We start from the raw sequence: 15,827 nt of genomic DNA, 5'->3' as shown, positions 1-15,827 counted from the left end.
CACCAGTTCAGTTCCCGATCAGGGCACGATCCCCAGTAGGGGGCGTGCAGGAGGCAGCCGATCGATATTTCTTTCTCATCGATGTTTCTCTCTCTCTCTTTTCCTCTTTCTCTAAAACAAAATCAATAAAAACATATTTTTTAAAAAATGAGTGGAGGGGTTGATCCCAAAGGGGTTGAATGAGTCAGCCGAGAACTGTTCCCAACAGCGTTTGTAGTAGCACATGGGTGCTTGGTAACAAGTAGCCCCTGTCTGCTCCTCAAGCGTTGGCTATAATGTCATCTTCCTTGTCACACCCACACAAGGGGAAATTCCCACAGCAGGGCTGCAGCCACGGTTTCCAAATAGTGTTGAACACAGAGAGCTGCTGTGGAGCGGGCGTGAGTGTCCTTCGATGCTCTTTGACGGCCGCCTCGATTTTCATGACCACAGAGTCGAATAACGCTTCGTTGTTGGGGCTGAGCGGTCGGGATTCAGAAGGATCTCTTGAGATGTCAAAGAGGAGTGGAGGGTCATGGTAGGTGACGTCTCCAGTACAGGAGCATATTTCACTCCCGTAGCAGGCTCCAGCTCCCTTCGGGGAAAATTTGGGACTCACGTAATGAACCTTCCACACCGTTGCACCTGGGAAACAGAACCCTCTCGTTGAGATGCCATATTTGTTATTGTTTTAGGATCTTTTTTCATTAAACACGTATTTCTCAAACGTTTTTTGGTTAATAATTGAAAGTCTCCTGCAAAAAGTTACACAACAAAAATAGTGTTTCCTCAGCTATCAAAAAATTCACGATTTTACTGCCAACTTGAAGATTTTTCTTCTTTAAAAAAATTTTTTATTAAATTTTTTCTTTTTTAGAGAGAGAGGAATGGAGAGAGAGGGAGAGAGAGCAAGAGAGAAACACCAATGATGAGAGAGTCATCGATTGGCTGTCTCCTTCACGCCCCCTACTGGGGATCAAGCCCAAAACCTGAGCATATGTCCTGACCAGGAACTGAACCAGCAGCAACCTTTTGGTGCATGGATGACACCCAACGAATTGAACTGAGCCACTGAGCCAGGGCAGGAAAAGCTTTTTGTTTGTTTGTTTTCACTTTACATGGAAGACATTGACTTGAAGAATGCATCACACCAGTACTGAAGAATTGCACGGGAGAAAGCCCGTATCTATTCTGCAGTTTCAGTCAAGCTCAACCAAGTAGAAATTCTAGAACTTTATCCAAACGTCTCTGAAAGCTTTCGTTGACAGATGTAAGGCAATCGATATCATTTGTTGATATATATTTATTTACGTGCATCCTATAGTGTGACGGTGAGACAGAAACAGTGAATTAGGAGAGGCAGGTAGTGACTGATGTGTGGGTTAGAATAAAGTTCACTCCCTGTTGCTAATTTGTTTTAATATTCTTAGTTGGGAACATTTGTATTCCCTCTCTCTCTCTCTCTACCTGCATATTAGCATACATGCATAATAAGCTAATTGCTTATTTGCTTATACAAACATAGACAGACATACAGACACACACCTCGATAAACTTACTGTAGTACAATGGCTGCTTACATAATTTTCCTAAGGAGAAGATTCATCCTGGCTGGAGGTTATTTGCACGTGTCATAGCTCCCGCCCTCCCTCAGAGAAAAAGGAGACAGGGCTGTGTCTTTATCACATGCCCACATGTCTACCGTCTTCATACTCACAGTCTTTCTGATGCCACCTGACGGCGTGCAGGTAGACCCCACAGTAGTGGAAGAGGAACTCGTGGTCCGAGTGGCGGGCCCTGCCTTCCAGCAGAGGCATGAGGTTCTTGCCGTCGATCACTCTTAGGAGAGAGAGGAAAATGCACAAAGTGGTGAGGGAGGCGTGGTTTAGTCGCCTGTCTTATTACAGAAGGAGCGGGAAGAGATGGACAAGGAAGGGATGGAGGTGGAGGGAGAGGAGACAGACTTTTTAAAATTTATTGCCCGGCCGGATGTGGCTCAGCGGTTGAGCATCAACCTGGGATCCAGGCGATCGGGGTTCGATTCCCGGTCAGGGCACATGCCCGCGTTGTGGGTTCGATCAATGACTCTCTCATCATTGATGTTTCTATCTCTCTCTCTCCCTCTCCTTTCCTCTCTCTGGAATCAATAAAGATATATTTTAAAAAATAAATTTAAAAAAATAATAAAATTTATTGCTCATCTTCAGTTATTTTATAACAAAAAAGGGAAAAAAATTAAGACATATGATACATTTTCTAAGATAATGGGAGAGGGTAGCAGATGGAAGTATTAACGCGATAACCTTGCAAGACATTGGGAGTGAGCGTCATGGATTACAACATTGCACTTTTTACTCTTATTTGATTGGAGGGGAACCCCACTGCAAATGAATACACATCCTCCCACCACCACACACACACACACACACACACACACACACTCCACAGAATTAAACCATTAAAGCATGTCACGTATTTACTCATTTTAAAACCATAGAGAAATATGGTATAATTCACCGCACACACATAGACACATGCTTCCTTTTATTCAATAATTCACTTAATATTTGTTTAAGAGATTAAAAAACAAACAAAACGGGTCAAGAATGAGCCCTGCCGGTGTGGCTCAGTGGTTGAGCATTGACCCAGGAACCATTCCTGGTCAGGGTACGTGCCCAGGTTTGGGGCTCGATCCCAGTAGGAGGTGTGCAGGGGGCAGCTGATCAATCACTCTCATCATTGCTGTTTCTATCTCTCTCTCTCTCTCCCTTCTCTCTCTAAAAATCAATAAAAACATATATTTTTTAAAAAGAAAGACAATTAAGCAATCTGTTTCACAAACATGTAAAATTATCTAATGTATCCACACGCAACTCAAATCTATCCCCCCAGACTAGGAGCAAGCAGTGGTTTCCTACCTGTTCTGGGGCAATATTCCTCCCCCGACGTAAGACAGCGTTGGGTAAATGTCCATCAGACTGGTGGGCTCGTCAATGACCTTCCCAGCCTCCAGCACCGTTGGCCACCGGAATATTCCTGGAACGCGGATGCCCCCTTCCCATCCGCCCATCCCTTTCCCACCTAAAAGCAAAGAGCAAAGGCAAAGATGACTTCAACTCAACTGTGTCATGCTCCACTCAACTGGAAATTAAACCTACACATAAACTCTGCTTGCTTTTTTTGTCTGTTGTTGTTAACCCTCAACTAAGGATCATTTTTCCATTGATTTTTAAGACAGTGGAAGGAAGGGAGGGAGGGAGAAACATCGATGTGAGAGAGACACATGGATTGGCTGCCTCCCCCACCCGCCCAGCTGGGGCAGGGATCAAACCTGCAACCCAGGTAGTGCCCTTGACCGAGAAGCAAACCCTAGACCCTTTAACCCACCGGTGCTCTAACCACTGAGCAACACCAGCCAGGGCTACGCTCTTGAGGCTTTCATTACTTCCCACATTTTTGCCTTCCACTCTGCACACTGCCCCCAAACTCACCACCTTTCCCCATCTAGCTTGACAAGAGAGTATAACTCCTAAAAATCTCCACACAGCATTTGGGGGTTGACACGGGTGCGTGCAAAGCTCAGGAGACCCTGCAGGGGCATCAACTGAAGTGGGACAGCCCCTGTGCCTCACCTTTGTAGACCCCGTTCCATCCGCCCAGGTGCTCGCCCCTGGCCTGTGCCTCCAGGTTGCCCCCATTGTCCGAGGTGAAGTACACCAGTGTCTGGTTGGTCAGGCACTCCTGGTCCAGGGCCTCCAGAATCTTACCTGGCACAGGTGGAGATAGGGAGCTGTCACCTTTCAGCGTGGGCCATGGCTGTTTATCATGTGTTCGTGATTACTACACACTGCAGCATAATTAAATTATACTTTATTATAGATTGCAGAATATTATGTAATAAATCGCTATCATAGATGCTTGTTAATACTCTGCTGGACTCAGCAAGCATTGTTTTTACGGGTCAACAGTCCCTTGAGAAGACAGAGCGTGTCCACTGAGGTCCTTGGCCCATTTTTTAATTGGAGCCTTTGTCTTCCACGTGTTGAGTTGTATGAGTTCTTTATATATTTTGCCTTGGAGGCTTGGGGTGGGGTAGGAGCTGGGCACAATGGGGGGGAAATATTTGCAGATTTCACTGATTTGCCAGCTTTTAGTTCAGGGAAACGCGTACCTATTGATTTCCCAAGATACGCAAGGCGCCGTCCATTGAGGCGATGAATACAGATTTGCTTTCTGACCCCACGATCTAGATGCTTGGTTGCTTTTCCTGAATACTTACCCACCATCCAATCCATTTCTTCCACATTGTCGCCATAGCGACCGTATTTACTGCGTCCCACGAAATTCTCTTTGGTGATGAGGGGCGTGTGGACGTGAAGAAAAGACACAAACAAGAGAAAAGGTCCGCGTTTGTACCTGAGGGTAGGAAGTCAGACTGAGTTACCTTTACAGAGAGAGGCGACTGCGGAAAGCAGAGGGGTGCAGCCACCGTGGAAAACAGTATGGAGTTATCTCAAAAAAATAAAAAATGGAGCTGCCTTATGACCCAGCGATGCCTCTTCTGGGAATATATCCTAAGAATCCTGAAACACCCATCAGAAAGAACTTGTGCACCCTTATGTTCATAGCAGCACAATTTAAAATAGCTAAGTGCCCATCCGTAGATGAGTGGATAAAACAGCTGTGGTACGTCTATGCCGTGGAATACTATACAGCTGTGAAAAAGGACCTTGTATCCTTTTGGACAGCATGGATTTTACTGATTTCAGAGAGAGGAAGGGAGAGGGAGAGAGAGATAGGAACATTAATAATGAGAGAGAAACAGCCGTCTGCTGCCTCCTTCACGCCCCCTACTGGGGATGGAGCCTGAAACCCAAGAATCAAACCGGAGAGCTCCTGGTTCATAGGTCGACGCTCAACCACTGAGCCATGCCAGCCAGGGTACCTTTTATTTTCTTATCACAGTCCCCTGTGTGTCTTGGGTTTTCGTGGGTGACTGAATACCTGTCAATGAAGGAGAGGGCCTCCTTGAGCATGAGCGCGGAGACTCTGTCTTCCCTCATGGGCTGCTGGACGATTTCGTGGTTCCTCATGAGGATGCAGTTCCAACGCCGCACGAACCCGTAGCTGGAGAACCAGCCCACGAAAAAGACAAAGGCGAGGAGCCCGAAGGTGACGATGATGCCCCATGGCACCGGGAACCAGCGGGTGAAGCGGGGGATGAGCAGCAGGAGAGGGAGGAGCCCGATGGCCGTGGTGGAGATGCCCAGCTTGATCCTGACCCACCGGTGCAGCTCCGGCGTCTCGGAGGCCCTGCAGTCGCTCAGAAGGCCGAAGGGCATCCCGTAGAAGTAGTCGAAGCCATGGTTCAGGGGGTGGTAACAGTGGTCATCCCTGGAGGCACAGCTCAGGCCTTGGTGCCACTTTCCTGGAAATAGAAACGGGGGTAGCATTTCTAGAACATGGGCTTCTGTCAGGAGAAGTTACAAAAAACTTGGACTTTCTTGCCCTTGATGGATCTTTTATTATTTTTATTATTAATGAGCCACAGCAGCCACGGTTCCATGGATCTTCTTGGTTCCGACATTGTCTCCGTGCAAATGCTAAGATGTCTGTAGCTATGGCGCCAACACCTGTTTGCATAAAACCTGCATCTTTCAGGCTAAAAGTGGGCAATAGAAACCCTTCTCTTTTCTAGATGGACAGAGTCTATGGCCTGGAAAGTATTATGTTCAGGGAAATAAGCCCGTCCGAGAAAGACAAGTGTCACACGGTCTCACTCATATGTGGAATCTAATGAACAAAATAAACTTATGGATAAAATAGCTGTGGTACATCTACACCGGGGAATACTATGCAGCTGTGAAAAAGGATCTCTTATCCTTTGGGACAGCAGGGAGGGACCTGGAGAGTGTTATGCTGAGTGAAATAACCAGGCAGAAAAAGAAAAGTATCCCCGTGATCTCACTCATATGTGGAATCTAATGAACAAAATAAACTGAACAAAATAGATGCAGACACGTGGAAGCATGGAGCAGACGGAGGGGTCTCAGAGGGAAGCGGGGACTGGAAGAGATGAACCAAAGAACTTATATGCATCAGTGCATAACCCATGGACACAGACAATACTGTGGGGAAGGCCTGGGGTGGGGGATGGATGTGGGGAAGAGAGTCAATGTGGAAAAAAGGGGGTCATCTGTAATACTTTCAATAATAAAGATAATTTTTTTAAAAAAAATGCTTCCAAAAATAAAAATAAAAATTTCCCAGGTGTCCCGCCCTCCCTGGGAAGCCAGAGACTGCGTCTTGGTTGATATGTGTTCACACTTCCACCGACCAGCCGTGTATTTTCTTTTGTATTATTTTTTTTAATCTTTTTAAAAATAGGTATTGATTTCAGAGAGAGGCAGGGAGAGGGAGAGAGAGAGAAACATCAATGATGAGAGAGCGTCACCGGCTGGCTGCCTCTTGTGCGCCCCCTGCTGGCTGCCCCCTGAATTTCCAGGACTGGGGACGGAGCCCGAGTTCCCATCGAGCAGTCACTTCTCACTGTCTCATGCCACCCACTAAAAAAATAACCAAAACTCTGTGGCCGCAGCTCCTCGCCACGGTCCCCAAAGTGGGGATGATACGCTATCCCTGGAAACTTAACCGTGAGCGAAAGGAATTGGGGAATGGGAGCCATTCCCTCGAACGAGCACATACCACGTGGGTCAGGTTCTGTGCTGATTTATTCACACACATTGTTGTATTTCGTTCTTTTAAGACCCTTTAGGACCAATGAGAAAGCTACTATGTGGATTCATTAGGAAGCCTGAGGTCGTATTAATGATGGGGAAGATGGACTCACACCCAGGTTTGGTGGTGCCCTGAGTCTCCCTCAAAGCTAATTTAGAAGATGTTTATTCATCTGATGCTACCGGGAGCTTTGTGGGAATAAACTCACTACTGGTCACATATGGATGATACAAACTCATTGGTTTTTCTTTGGGGGGGGGGGGGGTTTGAGGGGGGGTGTTCTTTTTAAATTTATCTGTATTATTGGAAGTATTTCAGATGCCCCCTTTTCCCCCATTGAACAGCCCCTTCCCATTTTTTAATTATTTTTATTGTTGATAGTATTACAGATGCCCCCCCTTTTTTCTCTCCCTTGCCCCCCACCACCTGGTTCCAGTCCCCCCTCTCTTCCAGGCCTTCACCTCACTATTTCTGTGTCCATGGGTTATGAATATAGGCATATAAATTCCTTGGTTAATCCCCACGCCCTCTGCCTTCCCTCTGAGCTCCCTCCGTCTGCTCCATGCTTCCATGTCTCTGGATCTATTTTGCCCATAACTTTATTTAGTTCATTAGATTCCACACATGAGTGAGATCATGGGGATATTTCTCTTTCTCTGCCTGGCTTATTTCACTCAGCATAATGCCCTCCAGGTGTCTCCATGCTGCCCCAAAGGGTAAGAGATCCTGCTTTTTCACAGCTGCATAGTATTCCACGGTATAGATATACCACAGCTTTTTTATCCGCTCATCTACGGATGGGCCCTTGGGCTGTTTCCAGGTCGTAGCACCGCTATTTACAATAGCTAAGATCTGCAAACTCATGTTTTTAAAAGTGAGGCCATCTTAGCTGATGTCCGAGGTACAATCTACATGGAAAATCCTAAAACTAGCGCCTATAACAAACAGGAAACATGTCTCAAAATTACTTGCTCACAGAATCTCTCCTTAGAGGCATAAGTGATGGGACCAGAATCCTGTGGCATAAACCTGCGTGGTGATGTGCCGACCCACAGTCTCACCCCTGCCCAACACCGACCCCCCACAGGCATGGGAGAGGGGGGCGATCTGAACACGTAGGGTAGTAATTGCCTCCCCTTGCTCGCTGTGTACGCTTTCAGTTCTCAAGTTCAAGAAGATCCCTTTAAAAATTGATTCATGCCCTGAACGGTGTTGCTCAGTGGTTAGAGAGTCTGAATGTACACCAAAGGGTCATGGGTTCGATTCCCGGTCAATATGTCTCTCTCACGATCATGTTTCTCTCTCTCTCTCTATCTCTTCTCCTCCCTCCCATTCTCTGTAAAATAAAAGCGATGGAAAAAGATATTTTCCGACAACAATGAACAAAAAAATAATTTTTTAAATTAAAAATTCACTCATTTTTTCAGCTAGCAACGGCCTCGCCAAAGCAGGCCCCCGCCCTACAGAATATTCTATTTGGGGGGCAATGGATGAGCATAATTGCTTTTCATACCCACGGCTTTTCTAACTCCTTGCTCTAGGTGTTGAAGGCCGTCCATCATTGTGCCTTAAGCTCCTTCCCCACTGTCTCTTCGCAAAGAGAAGCTGGCCCCAGGTACCCCCTGGAGAGGTGACCCAGAAAAAGAGGGGGTTTCCACGTCCGCAGCTCCCCCACCGGCATACCTATGAGCCCCGTGCGGTAGCCCTGATGCTGAAGCAGTCTGGCGAAGGTGGTTTCGTTGGTGGGAAGACCGCCCGAGCCTCCCAGCCAGGTGAGGGCGCGGTTCAGGTTGAAGGCAGACGCCATGCCTACGGGCACAGAAGCAGAGCCCAGGTGACCGGTCTTCTCGGCAGGGGCTCCACGGATTCCTGCGTCTACCTGAGGTCCTCGGATGCACCCCCTGTGCCCTTCCAGTCTCTTCTCTCCCCCAAGTTTTTCTCTTGCCTTTGACTATAAGCTTCCTCCGCGCTCCTTCTCCCACGGGCCAAATGCACACGTGCTCTTGAACTTGGGTTAGGGTTAGGGTTAGGGTTAGGGTTAGGGTTAGGGTTAGGTTAGGGTTAGGGTTAGGGTTAGGATTAGGGTTAGAGTTATAGCTAGGGTTAGAGTTAGGGTTAGGCCTAGGGCTAGGGTTAGGGCTAGGGTTACGGTTAGGGCTAGTGTAAGGGTTAGGGCTATGGTTAAGGTTAGGGTTAGGGTTAGGGTTAGGGTTAGGGCTAGGGCTAGGGCTAGGGCTAGGGTTAGGGTTAGTGTTAGCATTAGGGCTAGGGTTAGGGTTAGGGCCAGGATTAGAGTTTTAGGGTTAGCGTTAGGGTTAGGGTTAGGGTTAGGGTTAGGGTTAGGGTTAGGGTTAGGGTTAGGGTTAGGGTTAGGGTTACAGTTAGAGCTAGGTTTAGATTTAGGGTTAAGGCTAGGGTTAGGGCTAGGGTTAGGGTGAGGGTTAGGGTTAGTGTTAGGGTTAGGGTTCGCTTTATGTTTAGAGTTCACAATTGCAATAAACTTAGGTTTAGGGTCAGGGTCAAGGTTAAAGTGATGGGTAGGGTTAGTGTTCGTGTTAGGATTAGTGCTTGGTTTAGGGGTGTGGTTTCGTTTATGTTTAGCACTAGATTTAGTTTTAGGTTCATGTCTATGGCTTCAGGTTTCGGATTGGTTTAGTGCTGGTGTTAGGTTAGGGTTAGGGTTAAGACTAGGGCTAGGATTAGGGTTAGTGTTAGATTTAGGTTTTGGTTTAGGGGTAGGTGTAGAGCTATCACTAGTTTTAGGGTTAGGGTTAGGGTTAGGTTTAAGGTTAAGGTTAAGATTAAGTTTAGGTTTAGAGTTAGGATTAGGGTTAGAGTTAGGGTTAGGGTTAGGTTTAGGTTTAGGGTTAGGGTTAAGATTAAGTTTAAGTTTAAGTTTAGGGGTTAGGGTTAGGGTTAGGGTTAGGGTTAGGGTTAGGGTTAGGGTTAGATTTAGGGTTAGGGTTAGGGTTAGGGTTAGGTTAGGGTTAGGGTTAGGGTTAGGGTTAGATTTAGGGTTAGGGTTAGGGTTAGGGTTAGGGTTAGGTTAGGGTTAGGTTTAGGGTTAGGGTTAGGGTTAAGATTAAGTTTAAGTTTAAGTTTAGGGGTTAGGGTTAGGTTAGGGTTAGGGTTAGGGTTAGGGTTAGATTTAGGGTTAGGGTTAGGGTTAGGGTTAGGTTAGGGTTAGGTTTAGGGTGCATAATAAAACAGCAGAGTTTGAGATGAGAAGCCTGTGGGATTTCCCCAGTTCACCTGATCGGATGGCGTAGCGGCCTGTCAGAAACGCCGCCCGACTCGGGGTGCACACAGAGGCTGCTGCCAGGTGCTGGGTGAGCAGAACTCCTTCCCTGGCCAGGCGGTCGATATTCGGGGTGCTGCAGACAGACAGACAATCAGCATTGAGGTTTCCCATTCCCCACCAAACGGAGGAGATCCAAAGCCTTTGTGTCCTGGGTTGACTCTGTTTCCAGTCAACCTAAAACGCTTTTTTTTTTTTAATTTCCATTTTCTACCTACTTGGATGCACCTGTGATTAAATGCAAAAAATAAGCAGAGTATAAAACAATGAACCTTCAGGCAAGATGATTACAAACTAAGACGAGTCAACTGGGATTACCAATGAATCGACACTGGGTGGACCGCTGTGAATTTACTAAATGCCTCTGAACGGCCTGCTTTCAATGGGTTAAAAAGATGTTTGTATTATGTGTTTTTGGGGTGTTTTGCGGTTTTTTTAAAAACACAATAATAAAAACAACAGCAGCGCCCCCTGTAGGTAAGAAGACAGAGATAGGAAATGAGGTCCTGATCTTTTGCCGCTTGCTTAGCGCGCCCTCTGCTGTTCGTGTTGAGAACTGACAGCGATGGGATTGGGGAGCCCTTCCCTCCCCTCAGGAGATGCCACCAGCCAGGGTTGGGGGGGTGGGGGGTGGGGGGTCTTTACCTGACTGTGTTGTTACCATAGCAGCATAAATCTCCCAGCCCAAGGTCATCGGCCATCAACAGGACAATATTGGGCCTGGAGTTCCTGGTCACGAACACGGCATGGAGGCCCCCAACCATGCACCACAGGGACACCCAGAGCCAGCAGCCCCTGTGAGTATTTGGGAAGGAAAAAAAACAAAAAAAAAAAAACAACCAAAAATAAATAAACACAACTATCAATTCAGTTTTGCATTTGTAGCAACTTGGAAAAAATAAAATAAAATAAAAAATAAAATAAAATAAAATAAAATAAAATAATAAAATTAAATTAAATTAAATTAAAATAAAATAAAATATAAAATAAAATAAAATAATAAAATAATAAAATAAAATAAAATAAAATAAAATAATAAAATTAAAATAAAATAAAATAAAATAAATAAAATAGCCCTGGCTGGCTTGGCTCAGTGCTTAGAGCGTCGGCCAGCTCACTGGAGGGTCTCGGGTTCGATTCTCTGGCCAACGGCATGTGCCTGAGTTTCAGGCTCAATCCCCAGCCCAGGTGCAGGCTGGTGCACACAGGAGGCAACCAATAGATGTGTCTCCCTCACATCAATATTTCTTTCGCCCACTCCCTCCCTCTTTTTTACTTGTTTATTTTTTTTAAATACGTTTTTATTGATTTCAGAGAGAGGAAGGGAGAGGGAGAGAGAGAGAAACATCAATGAGGAGAGTCAGGGATCGGCTGCCTCCTGCTCGCCCCCTACTGGGGACCAAGCCCACAACTGGGCCTGTGTCCTGAGCAGGAATCGAACCAGCGATCTCCTGGTTCGTCGGTCGATGTGCAACCGCTGAGCCACACCAACTAGGCCCTTCGACCTTCTTTTATTTAAAAAAAAAAATCAATGAAAAAAATAGCCTCTGGTGATGATTAACAAACAAAAAAAATCATAAAAACGGAAGTAATGGTATCCCTTATAAATGTTCACTGTCCAACATCCCTGAGCTGGCGCTTACTCAAAAACGAGAATGTTTTTTATGTTAATATAGTCTAACTGACACCTTCGTTTCACACGCATTCTGACTTTAAATTTACCAAATTTTTCAAATACGATGGTACCTCGGTTTCCGAACGTCTCCGCTGACGAACATTTCGGTCTATGCAGGCCCGTCGACCCGGAAGGAAATGCTTCGGTTTTCAAACACGCCTCGGAAGTCAAACACGCCCCACGGCTGGCTTCCGCGGAGGGCAAGACCCTGAGGCCTAGTTGTGGGCTGTGGATCCCTCGGTTTTCCGAACGTTTCAGAACTCGAACGGGCTCCCGGGACGAACTGCATTCCAAAACTGAAGCACCACTGTTGTTTTAGCAATAAGAGGCCTTTCCAAAAAAAAAACAAATTCTATCAGTCGTTTGAGTGTGAAGCTTCATAATTTGATTTCATTGCAAAAAAAGTGGAAACAAAACAGTAAAATCAGAGCAAAGAGCCAGCTAGTCGGGTTTGCTTTTCTCTTCATGCTCAGCCGTAGTTTCTAATACAAGGCGGGGCCAAAGCAGGTTTACCGTGGTCCGTGTGGAAAACAGCCCAATAGTTAACAAATAATAATACACGAAGAAACTCTGCGTTTTCCGTACCCACGGCTGTAGACCCGCTTCTGCCCCACCCTGTGTGTGTTATAGGTTCATCGTTTTTGCTCTTAGCTGCTCAGAGTGGAAAGTGCAAGCGGGAGCTCGAGTAGCCTCCTGGGTCTGAGCCCAGAACTTTCTGCTCCGAGACTCAGTCTTCTGGGGTCGGCTACATCTGCTATTTCTCCCTTGTAAAGAATTTACGTCCAGCCCGGCCGGGTGTGGCTCAGCGGTTGAGCGTCGACCTAGGATCCAGGCGATCAGGGTTCAATGCCCGGTCAGGGCACATGCCCAATGGCGGGCTCGATCAATGACTCTCTCATCATTGATGTTTCTCTCTCTCTCTCCCTCTCCTTTCCTCTCTCTGTAATCAATAAAGATGTATTTTTTTAAAAAATTTTTTAAAAAAAGAAAGAAATTACGTCCATATAGCAGGTGGAGGACACTCAACAGCAGAACAGAAACAAAGACAGACGCACGTCCTGGCTGGTGTTGCTCAGTGGTTGAGCCTCGGCCTATGAACCGAAAGGTCGCCGGTTCGATTCCCGGTCAGGGCACAGGCCCGTGTTGTGGGCTCCATGCCCAGTAGGGGGCGAGCAAGAGGCAGCCGATCAACGTTCCTCTCTCATCACTGATGTTTCTCTCTCTCCCTCTCTCTTCCCTCCTCTCTAAAAATCAATAAAAAATATTTTGAAACAAACAAACAAAACAAAAAACAACTCACAGCAATTCTTTTAACATCTGAAAACGGAAACTTAACACGAAACTATTCCACTAAATTTCAGACCACAGGGTAATCCACCTGCAACGGCCGAATGCTTGAACATTTCGGAAAATGCCCATGAATGCCCTTGACCGAAGGTCATTACCGGGATATGACGAGCCGCATGGTCTCCTCACGCAGGAAAACGGGTTTTCCAACCGAAAACGTCATCTGGTGAATTCCAAGGTCTGTTTGTTCCACCTCAAAAAAAATAAAAATATAATAAATTTTAAAAATCACGGTTTCTTAAATTCATTTGCGTCCCTCGGTGTTCAGTCCCCTCCCTGTCCCCAGGTGACTGATGGCGTCTCTCTCTCTTGCATACCCCTGAACCCTCCAAACTGGCTCCGACCCCCCCGTTTTGGGCAGCTGGCCTCTCGGCGACCCAGCCAAGCCAGCCGACCCTGCAGATACCCAAACCCGGCTGCAATACCCCCTGAAGATGTCCAGTAACGTCCCACTGGCCTTGGGATTAAAAAACCTCAACCCCAGCACGATTGATACACCTCCCTGAATTGAGGTATTTGCTATTCTTTTAAATTTTTTCACATTTATTGATGCATTTCGTAGTTGAATTTATTGGGGCGATATTGGTTCGTAAGATTAGGTAGGCCTCAGGGCTGCAATTCCCTAATAAACCGGTTGTCTGTATATTGTCTGTATATGTTGTCTGTATATTATATTGTGTGTTTTTTAATTTAAAAAATAAAAAAATAAAAACACACACACACACAATGACAAATGGCCCTCGCCTGTGGCCGTGGTGGCCCGACTCAATATGTTCTTTCATAACAGTCCAAAGAGTGGTCCTGCCTGGCATCCCCCCCTCACCCCGAAACCTCAGAGCCTCCAATTTCTCCAACGGGGTGCAGTTCTCGTAGGCCCAGGAGCCACCCGCAGGACAAATGACACACGTGATAAGGTGAGTCACCTGCTCCTGTACTTTACAGGCCTTTCCGCCGCCGGGTTCCCACTGCGCCCTCGGGACACCTCCCCCGGCGTCTTGCACAAGAGGACGATTGCTCACCCCTTTTAATGGAGAGGCAGTCGGGGGAAATCACAGGGTTTAAAGACTTTCTCAAGACGGGTCAGCTGAGGATGTGGGATTCAGTATATAGCGTGTGTGTCTGTCCCATATCCAGGGACACGTTCCCATCTCAGACCTCGGGTCCGGCCCTCACATGCAGCATCTCTACAGGCTGCTTACTACCTGGAGGCATTTGCTGGGACCCACACACCCATCCTTTTTATTATTTTATTTTATTTTATTTTATTTTTTATTTTATTTTATTTTATTATTTTATTATTTTATTTTATTTTATTTTATATTTTATTTATTTTATTTTTTAATTTCTATTTCTATTTCTATTTTTATTTTTATTTCTATTTTATTTTTATTTCTATTTTCATTTCTTTTTTTTTTAAATATATCTTTATTGATTTCAGAGAGAGGAAAGGAGAGGGAGAGAGAGAGAGACAGAAACATCAATGATGAGAGAGTCATTGATCGAGCCCATAACCGGGCATGTGCCCCGACCAGGAATCGAACACTGATCGCCCGGATCCTAGGTCGACGCTCAACCGCTGAGCCGCACCCGGCTGGGCTTTATTTCTATTTCTATTTCTATTTTTATTAATATTTTTATCTTTATTTTTATTGTTATTTCTATTTTTATTTTTATAATACACTTTCCTTGATTTTAGAGACTGAGGAAGGGAGAGGGAAAGAGTCCCAGTGGCTGGTCACCGGCCGCCCGAGCCTGGCTCTCCCTCAGGGGCCAGGAACCGACGCTGTTTGTTAAATCGATGGACATTGAACAAACCACTCCCTGTGGTAAAGGGGGTTCGGACGGCGTCGGAGGATTGTACGTATCGGGTCCGGAGCCTAAGGAATATCAAGACCCTTTCCACCCGGCATCTCCTTACCCGAGGATATTTCTCTCCGTTGATTTTCAGAGATGGTGGAAGGGAGGGAAGTGGAAGGAGAGAGAGAGAGAGAGAGAAACATCGATGGGAGAGAGTCACGTCAATGGGGTGCCTCCTGAGCGCATCCCAATGGGGGGACCGGGGATCGACCCTGTAACCCAGGCCTGTGCCCTTGGCCGGGAATCGAACCCGCGACCTCCTGCATCCTAGGTCGACGCTCGACCACTGAGCCACTCTGACTGTTATTTTATTTATTTTTTAAATTAATTTATTTTTTTTAAATATATGTTTATTGATTTGAGAGAGAGGAAAGGAGAGGGAGAGAGAGAGACAGAAACATCAATGATGAGAGAGTCATTGATCGGCTGCAGCCCACAACCCGGGCCTGTGCCCTGACCGGGAATCGAACCCTGATCGCCTGGATCCTAGGTCGGTGCTCGACCCCTGAGCCGCGCCGGCCGGGCTCACGCTGTTATTTTAAAGGATGCAACATTCTCACTATCTCAGAACACGCTTGTGGACTTAAAATATAAACCTTCCAACTCTATTCGTTTTTTAACTGAAACACAGTCATAATTAAAAGTTAGACAGCAGGTCCCTGGCGGTTTCCTCGCACTCGGGTCCCTGCTGGAGGGAACTGACTTGTTGGGTGATGACAGGATTAGCCGGTTCCTAACTTAGGCCGGCAATTTCTGGAGAGATTCGCACGCAGGCCCCTAACTCCTTTCGAGTTTCCCGATAGCCAAGGATCCTTGGAACGTTGTTATTCTGAAATAGACCAGCGAGATGAAAAATTTCAGACGCATCTGTGATTAAAATCTGATTAAAATCTTCCTTTCTGTCTTGCCCCAGCCGGCGTGGGGATCATCTAC

At 46.3% G+C, this 15,827-nt stretch overlaps 1 protein-coding gene across 1 annotated transcript; it reads right to left on the bottom strand.

Moving 5' to 3' along the window:
• Positions 1-259: 259 nt before the first annotated feature.
• LOC308551984 (arylsulfatase H) lies at positions 260-11,793 on the bottom strand (the record flags this gene model as incomplete). Its single annotated transcript, XM_081126925.1, has 10 exons — positions 260-624; positions 1,697-1,818; positions 2,898-3,060; positions 3,612-3,746; positions 4,259-4,395; positions 4,984-5,407; positions 8,401-8,526; positions 9,970-10,091; positions 10,661-10,810; positions 11,762-11,793. The coding sequence occupies 10 exons, from the start codon at positions 11,791-11,793 to the stop codon at positions 260-262; spliced, it is 1,776 nt and encodes a 591-aa protein (XP_080983051.1).
• Positions 11,794-15,827: the final 4,034 nt, after the last annotated feature.

The sequence above is a fragment of the Miniopterus schreibersii genome (genome assembly GCF_964146895.1).
Source record: "Miniopterus schreibersii genome assembly, chromosome: Y".
In the NCBI taxonomy this organism is placed as follows: domain Eukaryota; kingdom Metazoa; phylum Chordata; class Mammalia; order Chiroptera; family Miniopteridae; genus Miniopterus; species Miniopterus schreibersii.
Note: the sequence above shows the minus strand (reverse complement) of the source record. Positions and strands in the feature narration are given on the sequence as shown.